The sequence below is a fragment of the Hesperophylax consimilis genome, chromosome 23, assembly GCF_061612785.1.
Source record: "Hesperophylax consimilis isolate HC1 chromosome 23, BYU_Hcon_1.0, whole genome shotgun sequence".
Classification (NCBI taxonomy): domain Eukaryota; kingdom Metazoa; phylum Arthropoda; class Insecta; order Trichoptera; family Limnephilidae; genus Hesperophylax; species Hesperophylax consimilis.
The window spans coordinates 15,394,186-15,414,338 of record NC_142858.1 but is presented as its reverse complement, the minus strand read 5'-3'; the positions used below and the strand labels follow the sequence as shown (position 1 = coordinate 15,414,338).

The window sequence follows — 20,153 nt, the reverse complement described above, 5'->3', positions numbered from 1 at the left end:
AATTAAAAATCTTTTCGTAGGCGTGCCTCGGAAAAACATTATTTTTTCCGAGGCACAATGGCTGTCTTAAAAAACATTTGAGGGAAGTACAATGAATCGGTCAACTTATTTAATATTGGATATTTCTTTCTGAAAATACTTGGAAGAATTATTTGGAAGTTTTTATGATTTAGTGCGAAAATACAATTTGTCTTTCAGGCGATCTTACCGTGACCTTGTTTCCCACGAAAGCGGGGCTATCTTTCTAAAATAGACAAAATAATTAATAGTTCATTATAAAATAATATTCTATCACCAAATGGATCATGTAATTGATAATAATGAGATTATACTTCTGAAAACGAATCTTAAAAAATGCCTCCGGATTTTTAGTTATTAGACTTATGTTATTTATTCAATCCGTACAAGTTTCAATAAGGATGTATTAACAAAGCGTGTTATCTTTTAATCATATATCAGACTCTTACAATTTAAAGATTTTAAATAGAACCAGAATAAAACTTGTGATTAATCACTGACGGGCTTATAATGGTTTTAATATTTTATCTTGTACGTTTATAGGTACTTCCAAATCCCGAGTTCATAGCTATTTCCATTTTTTTAAGTTGTCAAAAAGAAGATATAAAGGTTTATTTCGGAGTAACATTTTCATTTCAAGAAAACGCTTCCAAGTCTAGTCAAAACAAATATATCGCGAAGATGTTCCATAAAAGTGATAAAATATTCCGTTAAACCGGCAATACACGATAATGACAGAGATAAGTACGCCAACATTTCAATGTTTAAAATAATACTGATACTAAAAATAAACGAGATCGTCGGAGTTGAGAAGTTAGTTGAATTGAAGAAGCTTTTAAATAAAATGAAAAACTAAAAAAAATTCACCGAAAAATACATAAACAAATTATTAAATGCGTAGCCAGAAGAGCAAAAGAGATAATTGGAGATTATCGTCATTGGATCGAATACTCGAAGTTACAATAAGCAATTTATGTTGTAATACATACAATTCAATATGATAGCAAAATGCAATCAATTACCAAATAATCAGTCTCTTTGTAACATTCTGATATACTTAATACAAAAAAAACTCAAGAAATTCCAACGCGATTTGACTTATCTTTGTTATATTCAGTGTAATCCATGAATAACCGAGATATTTGTTTTGAAATTAGACACTCTTAATGCTTAGTTGATATCCTTAAATAGTACATGATGATTGGTTGTTGGCAATGAAGGAATACGTACATCCGTCAGATCCCTTGTTTCGGCGGTGTTGTTGAATGCCCAGCGGTAGGCTGACGGAGCAGGGTAAGAGTCGACCATACAGCTGATGACAGCCTTCTCTCCCTTAGCCAAACCGTACAGCTTCTTTTGGCTATCCATGCACATGGGTTTGTCTGAGAAACAAAACAACAACACGTTAAGCATACCATTCATAAAGTTTCAAATCTCATTTAAAGAAGTTTTTGTTAATTTTTAATTAGTACCGTGCAATCTGTACTTAGCTTAGTTGTTATTTGCAACACGGTGGATTGACGATTGAGGTTTTCCGCATTTATATACAACTAAAAAAAATCTAACACTTCTCAAAAATGGTCCACCGTACCAAACAAATCAACAAAACTTGACAATTGAGGAGTATGAGTTATGCCTGTTGGTACGATCATCTCCAGAAAAGTTCCCACAAAAAAACTCATAAACGAGCTACAAGGTTCACAGAAAACCTATTAATCCCAAAAGAAAACAAAACTATTTTTCAAAAAGGACCACACTACATGGCCATTAAAATATATAACAACCTTCCACGTAGCATCAAACAAATAACCGACACACTTACATTTAAATCAACACTAAAAACATTATTTTAAACAAATTTCACTACACCTTAAATTAATACCTTACATGAACTAAATACCTCTGTTTTTTTTTGTTTTTTTATTTACTGTATTTATTTTTATTTATTTGTTAACATGTATTTGTTGGGTTATGTAATATAATGTGTATTTGTTGGGTTAGCTGGAAAAATAGGATGTAACCTATAAGCTATACCCTTTGTACTCTTTTTGTGCAATAAATATTTTTTGAATTTTGAATTGAAATTGTAGAAAATTATTGTGTTTCTAAAGAAAAGAGAGACTTTTTCACAAATCATATTGTTTGTAACTAATAGAACCATAAAGCTTTTTAACGTAGTCAACGGCGTAGGTAAAAAAATATGATTTAATCTATGTAGCTTTGGACGATAGGTACTTACACATGACTTTAAGGTCCACAATATTGGAAACGCCATCACCTTCCACGTTAGAAGCAGTACAAGTATAGTTCCCTGCCTGGTGTCGATTGACGGTCTGCAGGGCTAGGTGTGTGTTGCTGGTGATAATACCCAAGCGGGAACTGTGCTGGAGGATTTGACCCTGGTAACATGAAGACCGTAACATTAATAAAATATTATGTTTATACCTGCAAATGAGGCGAATGGTTTCCAAAAGTATTCACCTTAAAAACATAACATACTAATATTGTATATATATACATACATGCCAGTCTCACGTATCAACATAAATACATAATGCATAATTAAAACAAAATGTATGTATTATGTGTATAATGAATTCCCGGATTGTCGACTAACTGTCGGAAATCAATGTTCGAATTTTTAATACGTATTTGACATTCTACATAATTTACTATACTATCTAAGATTATTATTACTTTGTATTAAACAAAATATAATTTGTCTATCTATAAGGTCGATTAAATTTAAAAATAAAATATTCATAAGAAAATAATCGATGTTCCACTTTAAATAATTGATTGGTTGTGGTAATATATGAAATGGTTTTGGTGGGATATTTCTACAATTCGTAGACTCCATTAGTTCAGATAAATACGTGAGAATTTATTTAAAAATAATTTATATCAATTATTTTGTATATTTTAGTAAAGCTTTTCTCGAAAATTTTCTCTAACGCCTGTAGCAAAATGATTTCTCACATTTTGATACGAATATACGAATCTATCGCTAATTATACACAATAACGACATTTATTATTCTTACCCAATATTACTTAAAATCACAACTTTATACACAATCGTTATAACTAAAAAATATTTTTAAAATTAAGCAAACAAAATATTTTGCCGGAAAGTAAGTTAAAACAAATATTATATAGCTTTTTCCCTAGTGTAATCAGAAATGACGGTTGACGTCAACATTGTCTTCCCTTTCCTTGGCTTATAAAATCTAATACCCTCGGGGGTGGTTTTTCATCACGAGTATAATCCTAGATTAGAACTTAAGTAGGATTGGAAGGCATTTTTACGTCTTTCAAGCCAAACATGACGGGGTACTTGTACGAAACCAAGGCAACCCTAGGTAACCTGACACTACCACAACCAGGTTTAAATTAGTTCACCGGAATAACGTCACGCGGCGCTACACATCACGGGGTTATTAGAATTATTTTCTTCATATTTTTATATCAATGGCATAGAATCTATGCAATGCTATTCAAAATCATTTTCTTTGTGAATGTTTCCATCTACCGCCTTCTTTTATTAATACAGGCCGTGCTGTAGAAAATAAACTGACAGTTAAATAGACCTCTTTTCGGACTTTTGCACTGGGTTTAGCAGGGTTTTGTACTAATCCCTCCTACCCAACCTATACCAACTATACTACTATACATACTTACCCAGAGCAAGAGTCCGAAAACAGGTCTTTTTAACTGTCGAATCATTTTCTACGGCACGACCTGTATTAATAAAGATGGCGGTGGTCCATCCAACCGCTCGTATGTGCGTGAACTGTTCAAAATTGGAACCGATGTAATGGACGTCTTGAAATAAATACATTTATTTAAAAATAGAACCTTTTCTACTCCCGTTAAGTGGCTAAGTAGTAACCTACCTATAATATATTTTATAAGGCTATCAATAACAGGTAATCTTGTAAAGTAGAATTTTATGAATCACAAAGATATGCTGGTTTCTTACGTTGTGCTTCCAAATAACTTTATATGCATTTGGGTTGGATGTAATCATACACTCGAAGTAAACATCGTCAGTTGCTTCTATGTCAAGCGGATTCATTTGCATTCCTAGCTTTAGTTTCATGATTGGAGCATCTGAAAATACAATAGGCAATTAAAAAAGGATACGAAAGGAAAGGACAGAATGTCCCACAAATATGTATACGCAAACGAAAGTCCCAGCATTTATAAGTATATGTTATGATTACTAGTATAATATATTATGGACCGTGGGTAAACAACGTTTCATGATGCACAGAAGTATTTGTGTTTTCACTTACAGTATACATCCAGAGTCATTTTATCATCCTTGAACTCTTTAGGGATGTAATTATTATGGGCCCGGCAAGTAAGAACTTTTCCGTCATCAATCTTAGTGGGCGTATAGAATAGAGTTGATATCGAAGAGTTACCATCATCCGAGTCCTACGAAAAAAGATCAATATCAAATGAACTAAACTAACAAAACACAGACTCTAAAGGATTAATGATTCAATCAAATAAAACACAGTCAAATAATTTGCAATCGCTTTGTAAAACTCTTTTAAAATTTCACACATGTATTTTTCAAATTGGTTCAATTTATTTATTTCGCATAGCAATTTTGTTATATTAGAAACAAACAGTACACACAATTTAACGCAATTATAACAAATGAAGACATTTTATATAATTTTCAACGCGATTAATACATGTAGTTGAGTGTTTGAAAGATCGTAAGAAGTGAGCATAATAATTACCGTCTGCATGAAGTCTGTGAGATGTTTCTCTCCTATGAACCAACTGATAGTTGGAGGAGGGATGGAACCCTCTGCCTGGCACTTCACTTCATGGCGTCGTCCTGATGAAAACGGCGTTAAATCTTTGAAGATTTCAACTCTCTCAGTCCGTACTAAAACATATTCATGCAAATTAAGTAATTACCAATAAGTGTTTTGTTGAGAAAAAGGGGAAACAAAAAAGTCGAGTATTAACTAATAACACAACGTTCTATCTGGAGGCGATGACGTAGAGACATTGAACAACCACTCACACTATTTTAAAGTAAATTTTTGACGCTCTCTCATTCTTCCTCTTTTATAAAATACGTCATCTCAGTTGAACTGTCGTTACACAAAATAACTGGAAATAAAGACATCCTAAAAATTAAAAACTTCATAATCTGATACAGGCCCCAAATATCGTAATATATTAAAAATAATTTGTTTACGTTTTGAAGGATGGATACCTGTAAATGCATGATATGTAGGAACTTGCACAGAATAATACTTAAAAATCCTGCATTCTACGAGGAAGTTAAGAAAGAGGTTAAGGAACAAAACTAAAATTATTAAAAATGATTTGTATAGTTACTTACGGTACATGTCAATGATGACCGTTTCCTTGACATTTTGACTCGGGTGGTTGCAGTGACAAGAGTAGCTTGTCCCCCTATCCTTCCTATTCAGGTCAAGGATACTGATTTGTTCTGCTTTAGTTTTCTCGGCCAGCGCGTAGTTGGATGATATATCGATCGAATTCATCCGATCTAAGCCCTGGTACCATACAATAGAAGGCGGTGGAACACCTGCGTAAAACATACAATAGAAAATTAAAAATATTTACGTATGTGATTTAAAAAGAAATTGCCATCATACAAACAGCCATCGAAAAAGAAATGCTACATTTACTTTAAAAAAACAGAAACTGTCGTGTATTGTAATCTATGCACTCAATTTATTGAACTATGCTCTAAGTATCTTAGTGAATACAAATTGACAATTTTGTGACAACAGAACTGCTGGCGTCAGATGGGTGGAAGTCACCAAAAATGACAAAGCTGGAGACATTTGAGGGAAGCTTTTTCACAAAATAGGACACCCGAAGGCTGATAAAAAAAAAGATTTTGACGATAATGAGCTTGGCTTATCCTTATTGGAGTATTCGTGCGCCCGGTGCTCTAGTATCAGCCGAAACTGCACGCGACTCTTGCATAGCGTATTAAACGTTAACGTACCTTTAAACGTGTAATTGAAAATATTTTTTCGCTTGGGGTATGAATGCTTACCGCCTCTCACGATGCAGGTTAGTCGCACACTAAGACCTTCTAGGTAGGGCCCTGCAGTCTTTTGCAGTTGTTTTCCTTCACTGTCGTAGATTTCTGGGTGTTCCGGGGGTACTACAAAACGTACAAAGGTAAGCACCAACTCCATCATATTAAAAAAATTTGTACAAAAATCAAGACAAAGTGACTAATGCTTTTCAAGAAAAACATAAAAGCAACAACGAACCAACATTTTCTAAGCTTTGAAATATTTTTTTCTGTATATGAATCTGTTTATACCTTATTTTTTTTATAAATATTTTTTTACTAAGCATTTATAAAACTGTAATATTATAAAAGTGATATAATGTGTTTTTTTTATACACAATCAATATATTTTGTCACAGTAATATCGATTCTGATAAATCTGTTTTAGTATTTTATTGTTTTTGAAAATGTTTGTAGTTTTGGTTTAGAAGTCAGAATGTTTTTTTTATAATTTTTTGAACTTTTAAATACATAATAAAAATGTACTTATTGATAGGATGATTTAGATAATTCTATAATTTATTATGAAATCATAACTCTTGACGGATCTTAATGGTTCCATATTAATAATATCCACATATTCCTATATTTATTTACTCTGCATGAAATGTCTAAAATGTTATCATTTATTAAAAAAGTGATGTCATATATCATCAGGAATCCACATCTTTGCTGTTAAATTCTAAATATACTGATTTTAATAAGACCTCACTTTTAAATAATGGTTTTGACTAAAAATGGGAAGAAAACTCATGAGCATGATGCATAAAAAATTAAATGAAATTCGTGCTGGAACAACATCACCCAGGTTAAATAATAAGGAAGAATATTTACGGGTATACAAGCATTGAACAACTTTTATTTACTAAGTGGATGTTGCGTTTCAATAAATGATTACGTGATTTTGAATAGTGCCAGTGATGTATTGAAAACAATTCCTTCTATTTATATTCTCTAAAACTGGCGCATGTAACATTAGGATGGTGCAGGCATTTCTAGGGATTGTTAATTTTCTAGTTGATAAATAAATACGTAATAAAAAATTCTCTCTCAGTATTAATATATCATCAATGTATTGCAGTAAAAAGGCATTTTGTTTTGTTTATATACCTACATATGAGGCAAACATTTAGTATAGAAGAAATTACACATTATAAAACGATGTTTCAAAATAATCCATTCAAAGTTAATTTTTCAGTAATTTTTTTTTTTTAAATACGTTATATGAAACAATTTTTGGTGATTTTGATTTCCTTTAAGTTTTGAGTAGTTGTGTGATAAATATGATTTTGAACTAGTAACCAAACAAAATAACGTAGAAGAAATTCATCATTGATGTAAGAAGAACATGGATGCAATGTCGCAACCTAACAAAGATTAACGCTTATGTTAAGTTTTTATTATGGCTAATGCTAATATTCCTCATGCAATGTTCTAAAATACTTTTAAAAATTAACACGTTCACAAAAAAAAACGTTGATTCATTTAAAATTCACTCATCAAACCATCTGCAGTGTGACATTAAAACGTTACTCCAGTAAGGTCACATTATTTTTGACTTTTTTCTAAAAAAATCTTTGTGCGTTGGTTGTAAGGATTTTATGAATAGTAACTGCGTTGTAATTCAATGTAGACATAAAGCTATATCATCGTTTGCTCTGATGGATACGACAACAATATCTGAGAAGGATTCTACTCAGCCCAATATATAATTATATCTAGTATCTCTCGCAAAGGCAATAAGTATGTCCTCGGACTGAAATACGAACTAGATTGAACCAATAAGTCAAGAGTTCTACCTACCGAATTATTACATTAAACAGAAATATACGCCGATTGACGACTGTCGCGTAACAGTTAGACAAAAACTTTCTACTGATTTGAATATTAAAAGTTTTGGTTGTACGTAGGTATTGGTTGTGTTGAACACGGATGTGCAAATAAAGGAGAAAACATTTTTGTGATAAACGGGTGAAAAAAAGTTTTACTATACACGTGAAGTTTCCTTCTTAAAATACTCTATAAATCAATGCTTCTAGTACTTGATAAAAACGTTCGTTTAAAACATTTTTTTTATAAATATGTTACATTATATAGATAACATTTAAACAGTCTCGAAAACGTTTCATAATTTCTATTAAAATTTACCATTTGTGTCAATTTTGCAAAATTGACTAGTAATTAAGACTACCGTCTATCAAGAATTTTGGAGATTTTTTAAAATTCTTAGTCACTTTTTTTCGGGGTTATATTTTTTTAAAGTTAATTTAAAATAACTTCTCTATAATGCGTGAATGAGCATCGGAAACCTGGATGCTTTTTATAATTGGCGTCATATTTCATCTGACTCACTCTACCGAATACATTCATAAGGCAACTAATCAATGCCAAACGATAATTGGCACGAGAACTTTAATTAGGTAGTGAGGAGTTTCAATCATTCTTTATATTAATAACGCTTAAATAAACATAACATAACGCAATTTTACATGAAAGGTTATAGGTACTGATAAAAAAAAGTTTTAGTTGAATAATGCAGTCGATTAGTACTACGTAGGCAATATTATAAATAATTATTAGTTCCAATATAGGTACATTTCAATAAATAAGTTAATTTTTACTTTTTACAATATATTAAGTACTTTAGACTATCTCCATATTTTCAGATTATTTCTAACATAACACTTTAACTTTTGAATTTAAAACTTTCTAGCACGCACAATACCTCTCTGTTATAGGAATAAAATATAGCTATAAGATAAACAATAAAATACATCATGGCTACTGAAATCAAAGGGCCTCTGCTGAAAAAAGTTATTTACAATTAAGGAAATGAAAGTGAGTGGGATACCTTCAACCAGCAGAGAGTCTACAGCAGCTAATACACTATAATAATTTTGAAAATGTAAAAAAAAAACACATAAACAATAAAGAATTTTTACATGAAGCAGATACTTTGTGACATACTAATTTAAAATAAAACATTTACTTTGTTTACAGCACTTTTATTTTTTTATACTTGCTGACAAAGGGTTACCAACCTTTTTCGGGGAGAATAACACTAACAATAGAAGAAGTATGGTATTATAAGCGAAATCTGGCAGGCAAAAACAAAGTTATGTAAACAAACTCAAAAAAAAATATAATCAACGTGCTGAAGGAAAGCCTTCACTTATTTTTGTAGTATTTTAAAATATAACGTAGATATATTCCTTTCCCTCAAAACATGTTTTATATTTTATTTTTATTTTAAGTAAAAATAAACAAACACAAATTATTAAAATTTCAAAATAAAAACTAACACAACACAATATGCAATATAATTCAATACCAAATATAAATATAATCAAAATTTTAAAATAAATCCGTCCAAAACCTTACTAACCCCAAGCAAAAAATGATGTTTATTAAATTAATCTACTAAAATATAGCGAATGCTCACGTTTTGAACTAACTAAATAAAGTGCCGTTTGTACATATCGGTATGAATATAAAAAGTTATTGTCTTAGCTGTAAATATCTACGTTCAAACAAACAAAAAACTAATGAACTATATCCTAAAATTTTAATTAGCTAAAGTATAAATTTAAATAGTCTCAAGTAACAAAGTTTATAATTTAAAAAAAAAAGTTTGATTTTTTTATTCGCATTACAAACAGATTAAATCAAATGAAAACAACGAAATTTGTTGACACCTTTAAACTAAGTGTAAACTGAGTTTTTTTCATGTAATTAAAATGAGGTCACAACAAAAATGCAATTATAATACAATAAAATTTTTTGTTACTTTTGAAAATGAAAAACTAGTTAGATAAATATAAAATAATGACCGGTTCATGCCAATTATGTTATAGTTGTAAAGTGCTGTTGAATTTTATGTAAAAAAACATTTGACGTTAGTACTTTAAAAATCTAAATACTACATAACATTATCTATCAATTGGGCAGATGAAATACCATGTTTTAGCAGTGAAAATACGATATACATATATATATATCTAAAAATTATTACAAAAATAAGTTGTTAGTATGGAAATTATAGAAAAATTGTGAAATACAGGATAGTCAACGCATGAGAAGTCAATAACATTGCATCAACGAATTTCATCGCTTTTACGAATTTTACAAATATTTTTTAAACTAAAATGTAAATGTAAAATCTTTATCATTACTTACAACCAAAAAAGTTTCATTCAAACCAGTTTACTCAACACGGTACTTTTTCATCATTTCAGAACCAATCGTATTTGACTGAAAATCAAAATATGGCCCTTTGCGAGTCACGTATCATTGCGATTTCTTTAATTGGTGTAGGTGCACGTACGAGTATATATTTTTAGATTATTTACATTATTTCAGTGTATAAACTGTATTTATTAAATGGTTTCATAAAAAAAAATATAATTTACATCAATATATAAGTAATCATTGCGTTATTTTACAGATTGTTTTATGGAAAATTACCTCCTGTGTTTAAAAGATATTTGTGTAAAAATGTACCAAAATAAAATTTTATTAAAATTGCAATAAACAATATTTTTTACTGATTTAAAAAAAGCAAAAAAAAATATTTAAGATTTTCACGGCCAAAAGTATTAAAGCGATTTATTTTTGGAGAATGTTGCTGTACGTTCTTCCTTAGCTAATATTTAGGACAGCATTACAGTGTTCATCATCACATGGACATGGAACATTGGCTAAAGAAGGAGTACAGCAACACACCAAAAATAAATCACTACAACACCTATAAAAATCACATGCGATAATTTCCCAATACAAAAATGTTAAATTCACCATGCAGGACTTCGAAAAGTTTTTTTGTGTTAGTCGTTTAGTTAAAAACTTTTGGTTATTCACAAAATAATAAAAGATGAAAATTTTTTAGAAATGAAGTAGTTTTAGGTGACTGTCTCATTCGTTGACCATTCTATATGTTGCTTGAAGGAGTGACAAAACGAGACGACAAATTCAGAACGTATCTCATATTTGTTTAGTTATACTGACTCTAGTGGAAGTGGAGTTAGCAAGAGTGCCGTCCATTAGTTTCAGTATTGTATCAAAAAAATTGAAATCATCCTAATGATGTTGATTTAGTTGGATTACCTATTACGGTGAGGAGAAATTTGGCATTTCGAGTCGGTATATTCCTAAAATCGACTCGACAGCGGTATTCCCCAGTGTCTTCTAGAATGACTGGATCGATGTGGATGAGTGCGGCGTACTGTCCAAGTGAGGCTCTTTGGCCGAAATATTCCCTGTGCGACCAGTTAGTTGCTGTTTTTTCGATATCTCGGGCATCATAACTGTTTCAAACATAGCAATAAGTTGTTAGTTTATTTCCTTTTTCTTCATACATCTTATCTATCTCTCACAAAACCAGTACACTAAAGAATGCATTCAGGAAAAATCTATACTCATTCTTAGAAATCTTAAATTGTTTTCTTTCCGTAATTGTGCCAATAACAATGAATTATTTTTAAATATCACGAAAACTTGTAATTTACAAATAATGAGCAATCAATTTTAAGAGTCAAATTGGAACGGAGATAGGTGTTATTTTTTATAGAGGCGAGGCAAAATAAAGAAAATTAAAAATAACTACCTATATATGGGCTCTTCGCCCTTGTACCACACCACAAGGAATGGAGTCTCATCGTCAGACCGACTGCAGTTCAACTCTATAACACCGCCGGCCAACACGTTCAATTTGGTCAACTCTCCTCCTACAGGGAAATTTGTTTGAAATTATTATCCCAAGTATAGAAATTCGAAAGGTTTACTTGCGTAAAAATAATGGAAAAGTAATTGGTCCATATTCGAAAAGAAGTCAGTAAAACCTTGTCGGATTTATGCGTGAATTTCATGATTTGTCAGCTAAGGTTTTAAATTTGTACAAACGTGAAGTTCTTTTTATTTGAGGAAACTCAAAATAGTATCAGATCTATTTTGAATTTATGTACAAACAAAAATTTTGTATTTTAAAAGAACTTACGGCAGTAAAATAACGACCAAGTAACAAATAATAATAATATCTATAGATTTCCGAAACTTTTAAAGACCTTTAAATACTTTTTTAGACTTTTTTAAATCTCCCTTGTTTATGAATTGAGTAGAAATTAAATTTGCGGATGGTTTTCAAGTTGATGAGGAGGTGGGTTATCTTAACATAAACCTGAAAGAAGTACTTAACTTAGTCAAAATAGTATTAAAACAAATAAAAAGAAGGATCTGTAACGGCAGCGACATTATTTTGAAAAGTGAGGATGGATGATGGCTCCGTGCTACTTCGTGATTTTAATTAATTAATATAATTGTAATATTATAATTAATTATGCTTTTAGAAAATGCTGCAAAACTCACCAATTGGCAAACATTTACCATTGATGGCTTAACTCATCAATTAACAACCATTTGCTATTGACGGCTAAACTCTCCAGTTGGCAAAAATTTACAACTGACGGTTAACTCACCAGTTCGAAAACATTTACCATTGACGGTTAAACTCTCCAGTTAGCAAACATTTACCATTGATGGCTAAGCTCACCAGTTGGCAAACATTTACCATTGATGGCTAAACTCACCAGATGTTGGCAAACATTTACCATTGATGGCTAAACTTACCCGTTGGCAAACATTTACCATTGACGATTAAACGATCGTCAATATGATTATAATAATGGTTTGCTGAAGCATTTCGTTATTTCTGCCTTTGAAACAAATTTGTGATGGAATTCCGATGCATTAATAAATTTATTAAAATTCCATTAATAGAATTATGTTAACCTGAAATAATGCTCTTAAATTATTTATTTTGTAATTTTTCAGATAGTGCACATCATAATAGACACAAAAATGTTGTGAAGCTGTAGGTACACAGAGTAACTTTAGAGAATAAAAGTAATGTGGTTACGTAATATTTATACTCCAAAAAATCTTTTTCACACTAAACAAAATGCAAAAACTCGCAGAAAATAAAATTACTCCAACAAATGGAATGAGACTTAGAAGGCCGCTGGAATGGCTTATCTACAAGATGCACGTCAATGAACTATCGTTGCGATGTCTTCTTTAGATGACACGACCAGCAGTTTTCTCAGAACCAATTGGAGGAAACTTTAAAAATTGTATGGACATGGAAGTTACATGGTTTGTCATGTAACTTCCATGTCCATTAGGCATAGATCAAAAATATTTATACAAAGCATGTCCAGCTGCGTCAAATGGTGTAATAATTCTAGATTGGCATGGAAAAAACAAGGAAAATATCTGATGCCAGGAGACTAGCAAATGCAAACAGGATATTATAATTGTATGTTACAACAAACACCCAATACGAAATTTGTAAAAGTTGGCCCCTTTTGTCGTGAGAGTATATTTTCTTACGTGGTTTACCATGAAGTGCAATAGCTCTTGTTTAGATGGAGCGTGTAATCTCTGGAAATGGTAAGCATTTCCAGTTAGCATCTTTCTGCAGAAATACACCCCGGCAGCATTATAACATCGTTGCTAACCTATGAGAACAAATAAATGAAGGAGTTAGGATGCAGAAGGATCAAAATCTAGGGTCCTTCAAATTTCAGGAGTGAAAGAGTTGAACTGCAATAGCTAAATTGAATTATTAGACTGCCAGGCCACAAATTTTATTTTTATGGAACCTCCGCTCCTGAACAACATGAATACTAATGATTTTTAAAAAATATGTAATGAAACATAAGTATCAAAAACAATGCAAGTTTGCTACAAAATAATACTCCAATTATAAAAAGAATTTGGCATTCTACCTAGCTCTCTCATTAAAAATTTAGGCGTATTAGATCTTTCAAAAATTTATTAATAAAAATTCAAAAATCAGTCATTTTAAATACATGTAGGATAACGAAAGATTTTTTAAATATTTATGTTGAGGGATCAGTAGGATTTATAGGCCCTGTTAGAAGTTCTACCGAGCCGAACCCTCTGATATGAAAATATCTGGAGTCGGTAAATTATTTTCCCATTTGATCTCTGGTGAGTTGACGTGTTGTTCTTGTATTGTTTTGTATTTATTTTGCTTATATAAGCACATGCATTATGTTGATTGACTAGATGATCATTTGTGGAAAAGTGTGTGGAAGGGTTTGGTTTTTTCCTATGGGGAAAATTTAACCCGGACATAAAATCGGAAAAGATATAATCCAAAACAACGATTTCTTTTTTTTTCAAATCTTCAGGCAGTCTTGGGAGGCTAATAATAAGCTAATAATGAACAGCAATGTCACTTATTTTTACGTTTTCGAATAGCTATAGATCAATTACGTATCAAAAACGCATTTGAGAATCATGCTTCTAAAAAGAAGGAACCTTTTCTCTTTATGTGGAGTAAAACTCCTTTAAAAATATTCACCCAGATTAACAACAACAAAAAATCATTATTTTTATAGAAAAATTACTGATTGAGAAAATTAAATATGATCGAAGTTGATAGGATTGAATTATCACAGGTTAGAGCAAATTCTGAGGTTATGGATTTCATTCCCCGATACAAACGAATCATTTGATTATTCTATTACATATTTTTCTTTTGAGAGTAGTTAATTGATAAAAGTTAATGGGGTGGTTAGGAATCTGGGAGTCCAATTGCAATGCAAGGCGATGGGTCGAGAAAGTCTTGCTGGAGAGGTCAACCGGTCTACCAAGGTTCAACAGACATAAATGCATTATGTACAAATTTTTACAATTCAATTTACAATATATTCGACAAGTGTATACCCATTTCCACACCTCGCACTACGGCACACAGAGTATATCCTAAGTGGTACACCAATAGTATTATTTCAAATATTAAAATTAAACATATTTTTCATAAGCAATGGAAAAAAACACGTCACAACTTGGACTATGCTAGTTTTTCCGCCTATCGCTCCATCGTAAAACATGAAATCAGTGAAGCTTTTAAAAATCATTTAACTTCAATGGAAGAAAAATTATCTATCGATCCTAAACAGTTTTGGAAGTACATTAAGGATCTAAAAAAATCCAACAACTCATTTAAGTCTATGATTCTTGACGGAGAGGAATTGACTACTGATGATAAAATCGCTAATAGTTTTGCGACCTTTTTTTCATCTGTTTACAAAAATGTCCAACCAACTCTCAATATTGACTCTACCCTTCACACTGTACAGATTGGGCCCTCATTCGACCTGGTCAGTATTTCAGAAAAAGATGTTAAGGAGGCACTCTCAAATTTAAAGAAACCTCACTCCATCGGTCCTGACAATATTCCAACATTTATACTAAAGGGTTGTTCCGACCTTTTAATACCACCATTATGTCATCTCTTCAATGTTTGCCTAAAAAACGGGATTCTCCCAGACATCTGGAGATTAACTAAAATAACCCCTATCTACAAGAAAGGAGACAAACGCGATATCCGGAATTATCGACCAGTTGCCGTTCTATGTTCCATCATGAAAATATTCGAGAAAATTCTACATAAATATATACTTAATCACGTTAATCCAATTCTTGATGACCGTCAATATGGGTTTAGACCCCAGATGTCAGTAACATCAAACCTCTTATGCATCTCAGATTTCTTATCACAAACTCTCGACAATCGGGGACAGGTGGATGTTGCTTATTTCGACCTGGAAAAAGCATTCGACAAGGTTGACATCGACATTCTTCTAAATAAGCTAGCTTCATTTGGGTTTTCCCAAAGACTACTCTGTTTTTTGCTTCATATTTTCGAAATCGTAGACAGTTTGTTTATTATAAGGGTTCCAGTTCTTTGGAATTCATAGTTTTTTCTGGAGTTCCTCAGGGGTCTATCCTTGGACCACTTCTGTTTCTGATTTTTATCAACGATATTGGTTCAGTCATCACACATTCGCTGTATTTACTATTTGCAGATGACTTGAAACTATATCGCTCAATAAAAAACCATCTTGACTGTATTCTCCTTCAACGTGACATTGACTGCGTCTCAAACTGGGCCAAAATAAATGGCTTGAACTTCAGTACACCCAAGTGCAATATCGTCTCGTATACAAGATCAAAGAAACCGCATGTATTTGAATATACAATCAATGAAATTATTCTCCAACACCTAAACCAAATCAAAGATCTAGGAGTTATTTACGACAGAAAACTAACTTTTCACCAACACATCGATGATTTAATAAGCAGAGGATACAGGCTTCTCGGCTTCGTAATTAGAAACTCATATCCGTTTCGTAACACAAAAACACTGACGTTATTATATAACACACTAGTCTTAAGTGTACTTGAATAAAACTCGATCATCTGGGCTCCACATGAATTAACATACACTTTACGCATTGAAAGAGTCCATAAAAAATTTTTAAGGTTTTTATTCTCGCGGCTCTATGGACGTTACCCTTGGCTTTACCCATCGATTTATATATTAGGCATGACCAATTACCACTCCCTAGAGACACGTAGAGGTATTGCTTTGCTTAAATATTTTTTCCAACTAATAAACGGTCACTTATCTAATAATGAGATACTGGCCCAATTAATTTTTTTTGTACCAGAGTCTCACTCTCGAGGACGTCATCACAATCTTCTATATAGTAGAGCAAGCCGCACTAATTTATTAATGAACTCACCTGTGGGGAGAGCTACGTGCTTTTTGAATGCGGTAGATAAAAAATTAGATTTATTTTTTGTGTCCTATAGCGCATTTGCGAGATTTTTGGCATTGCATATACACTGCATAAATGGTACAATTATAACGTCTTAGGCTTTATTACCTGTAATTGTTATAAATAAATGTACAAATTATATATAAATAAAAATAAATAAAATAAATAAAAGGCCTTCCTCAACCAGTCTTAATAATCTTGATCCGGCCCGTCGCCTAGTGAGTATGCTAGACAATCCTTAGCTTATGAACCCGGGCACCCCCGCTATGTCCACTTTAGGTGACCTACGGCAGAGATGTTTTCTATCCAAAAATGGTTCCCAAGGCGGCGGTACCCATACCCGCCTTTCAAATGGTAAATTATTTACAATCTGAAAAATTCATGATAACTGCTTGGTTTTGGCAGCTAAAACAAGATTTAAAGCTATCTTTGCGTTACGACTTGAGTTCAAATAAACATTTAATAGTCACTTCATGGCACACCCCATTCGTAAAATGTACAAACAAGTTGGTAAACCTGAAAAGTTTGGTCAACGGATCATTCAAATAAAGTTAAAAATATCGAAAAAAGCTTATTGTCTCTTTTCACTATATTCAGACTCGATGAACAATGGCGACAACGACGTAACCGGATATTTGTACAGCGGCATATTACACCTTCTTGCCTGTGCTATGATAGAATTGATCATAAAAGTTATGAATTATGGTAACTAGAGATAGATTGGAATACTGGAGAGCATTATTGAAACGATTCGGAATAGTTTATTTGGTAAAAAATCAACGTCTTTATTGGCCTGATTCAATAATTTTAACCCACTATCATTGCAAAACTTTAAACGTTACAGTACTAAAGTAATGTTTATTAAGCGTCAAGCTCTTACTAAGCAAATAATTAATAAGTTAGCAGTAGAAGGGAAAGAACTAACTTTATGCCTCACATTTTTTTTAACTCAGACGCCATATGCCATCTAGTTTCGACACGACCATGCTTTCATATCAATTTCTTTAATATTTAGTTTAATTATCGGTTGTATTAAAACAAATTGGGGATAATTGGGGGAATATTTAAATATATATCTCGAAAAATTGTTGGAGTTCATGTTTTAATAATGATCCATTACAAAGATGTTAGTAAAAAGAGGACAATATGACAATAACAAATATTAAAATAAACATTCAATTAACCAGGTACTCAAAAAACTCTAAACCTAAGAAAATAAAGGATTTTAGTGAATGGTGAAAACCCTCTCTTCCTACGATTATTTAGTGGATATCGAATTTCTTTGTAACATTAATATCAACTTGTACATTTAATATTTCAAAAACATTAACATTTCCTTCATGCGGGGGTAGATAGTGATAAATGCCCCGTCGCTATCATCACGGAAATTAAAACAGCCATATCTGTCGATCCTGAGAAAATTATACGCTCAATTAACCGCCTCGCTCATAAATAATACGCGTAGGCCAAAACGAAAATGGGCAGGAGCGAAAAAAAAATAATCCCATTAATAATATAACATGTCCAGGTCAAGGGAGCAGCGCAGCTCGGTTATTTATTTATTGTAGTTATACTTATCTTCACAACCTATTCGCTGATAGCGATACTGCCCTGAATGAAAAGATTGCCTGGCCTTCCCGTTTCCATTTTGATATTCTAATTTATTTATGGTATAAATTATCCGGTCTTTTTAAATTGAGTTAATTTTTGTTTTGAACGATTGCGCGTATCTTTCTCTCTCAATATAAGATAAGCTCTCAGAATCTATATCTGAAAAAGTATGTATTTTTGTTTTCCTGCAAATTGAGAATGTGATCGTTAAGCTTTTATTAATTTATCGTATAGTTTTGAAATATACCAAAGGTAATATTTTTTTTATTTTACAAATAAATTCAATTAAAATATTTTAATATATAGATTGAATACGGATCAAGTGATGTCTTAATTAATCAAATTTCAGATTAAAAACTTACATAAACTTGATTAATAGGAATGGATCATTCTAAATAAAATTGTAATCAAAATTTAATTGATCATGCTATGAACTGGTCAAAGGAAAAAATACATAGGCAGATTGATGAAGAAGAGAAATGACATCGAAGAAGAATATCGAAGCCGAAGATGGCCTGATGATGGATATGGTCAAATAATATGTATGACGAATAAGCAATGAGGTTTTATCTTTGACCAATTTTTGAGAGCAACCATTCGCGTAAAATAGGTTAGAAGCTGGTTGAAAAATGGATTGAATTTTGATAATTTCTACATTCGCAGTATCTTTTGAAGATTCTAGAACGCACGTGCAGTACAGGCAGCCGATATCTTATATAAACCAATGATAAATGAGCATAATATATGAAAGAGGACAGACTGAAAGAACAATAATAAAAAAAATCCAAGAAAACATCCGCTCGTGGTTTTTAGAACGAATGTCACTGGTAGAATGGGAAAAAAATGATAAATCGCCGGTTGAATATTTTGGAAACGGCATCACAAGTCACAAGATGGATAAGTTGTAAAAAAGATGCGCAATAAAAACATTTCATGAAAATATTTAACAAACTATTTCATTTTTGGAAAACGTAATGGTCTTTAAAACGAGTGTAAAAATATCTTACAATTTCGTCGGAACTGGGCAACACCATCCTAAAAATATTAAAAATTCGACGGTTACTACCTACCACCGTACTTAATTAACTATATATATATATTGAATCATGAGAAGAGTTAAGAAAACAGATATGTTTTATTTGCTTTGAATCAAATGTAGCAATATCCATAACACAATACAATATTATACTCGTAAGCCCCGAATAAAAATAAAATTCACCCGCCAAATTTGCTGCATTTTATGCTCACGCTCATTTTTAAACCAACTTTTTAACCACACAGTTGAGTTTAGTTTTAAAGGAATTATAACAAAACAATGAACATTTTGCAATTTACTGACCACTCTGTTTTTGTAGTTTAGCGGAATTTCATCGGATACCCCGTACTATATTGACCCAGTAGAAGGAAAACATAATGGCATCCGTAGCCTGTACGCGTTTGACCATGAGTGAGAAGGTTGCGGGTTTGACTACAAAAATAAATAAGTGATCATTTTAAATATTGGCTCTCTCGGCAATTGTGATGAGGTTAATTATTTAAGATGGTCATCTCATGATGTCGTTAGCAAAATTACCACATTAATGTGTCACTTCATTACAATTTACCATTACATTACTTATTATTTAACCCTTTGAATGCCAACTACGAGTGTGGACCTAGTATTTGTATTGTAATTATCAATAAAACAAAATAATCTGTCACTACGAATAAGTAATAGGATTAAATAATAGCAATTTGTAATAAATAAAATAATTTTAAAATAGCTCAAGAAATATACTTTTTTTTTTT

At 31.7% G+C, this 20,153-nt stretch overlaps 1 protein-coding gene across 1 annotated transcript in view; it reads right to left on the bottom strand.

Moving 5' to 3' along the window:
• Positions 1 to 20,153, bottom strand: part of LOC149412362 (neural cell adhesion molecule 1-like) — a 138,427-nt gene that overhangs the window by 16,617 nt on the left and 101,657 nt on the right. Inside the window, exons 3-11 of the mRNA XM_089645857.1 lie at positions 11,708 to 11,828; positions 11,209 to 11,408; positions 6,082 to 6,192; positions 5,392 to 5,601; positions 4,775 to 4,926; positions 4,316 to 4,460; positions 4,000 to 4,130; positions 2,258 to 2,417; positions 1,249 to 1,400 (exon numbers count right to left, since the gene is read on the bottom strand). Of these exons, the coding sequence (XP_089501983.1) occupies positions 1,249 to 1,400; positions 2,258 to 2,417; positions 4,000 to 4,130; positions 4,316 to 4,460; positions 4,775 to 4,926; positions 5,392 to 5,601; positions 6,082 to 6,192; positions 11,209 to 11,408; positions 11,708 to 11,828 (1,382 nt within the window). The remainder of the gene's footprint in view (positions 1 to 1,248; positions 1,401 to 2,257; positions 2,418 to 3,999; positions 4,131 to 4,315; positions 4,461 to 4,774; positions 4,927 to 5,391; positions 5,602 to 6,081; positions 6,193 to 11,208; positions 11,409 to 11,707; positions 11,829 to 20,153) is intronic.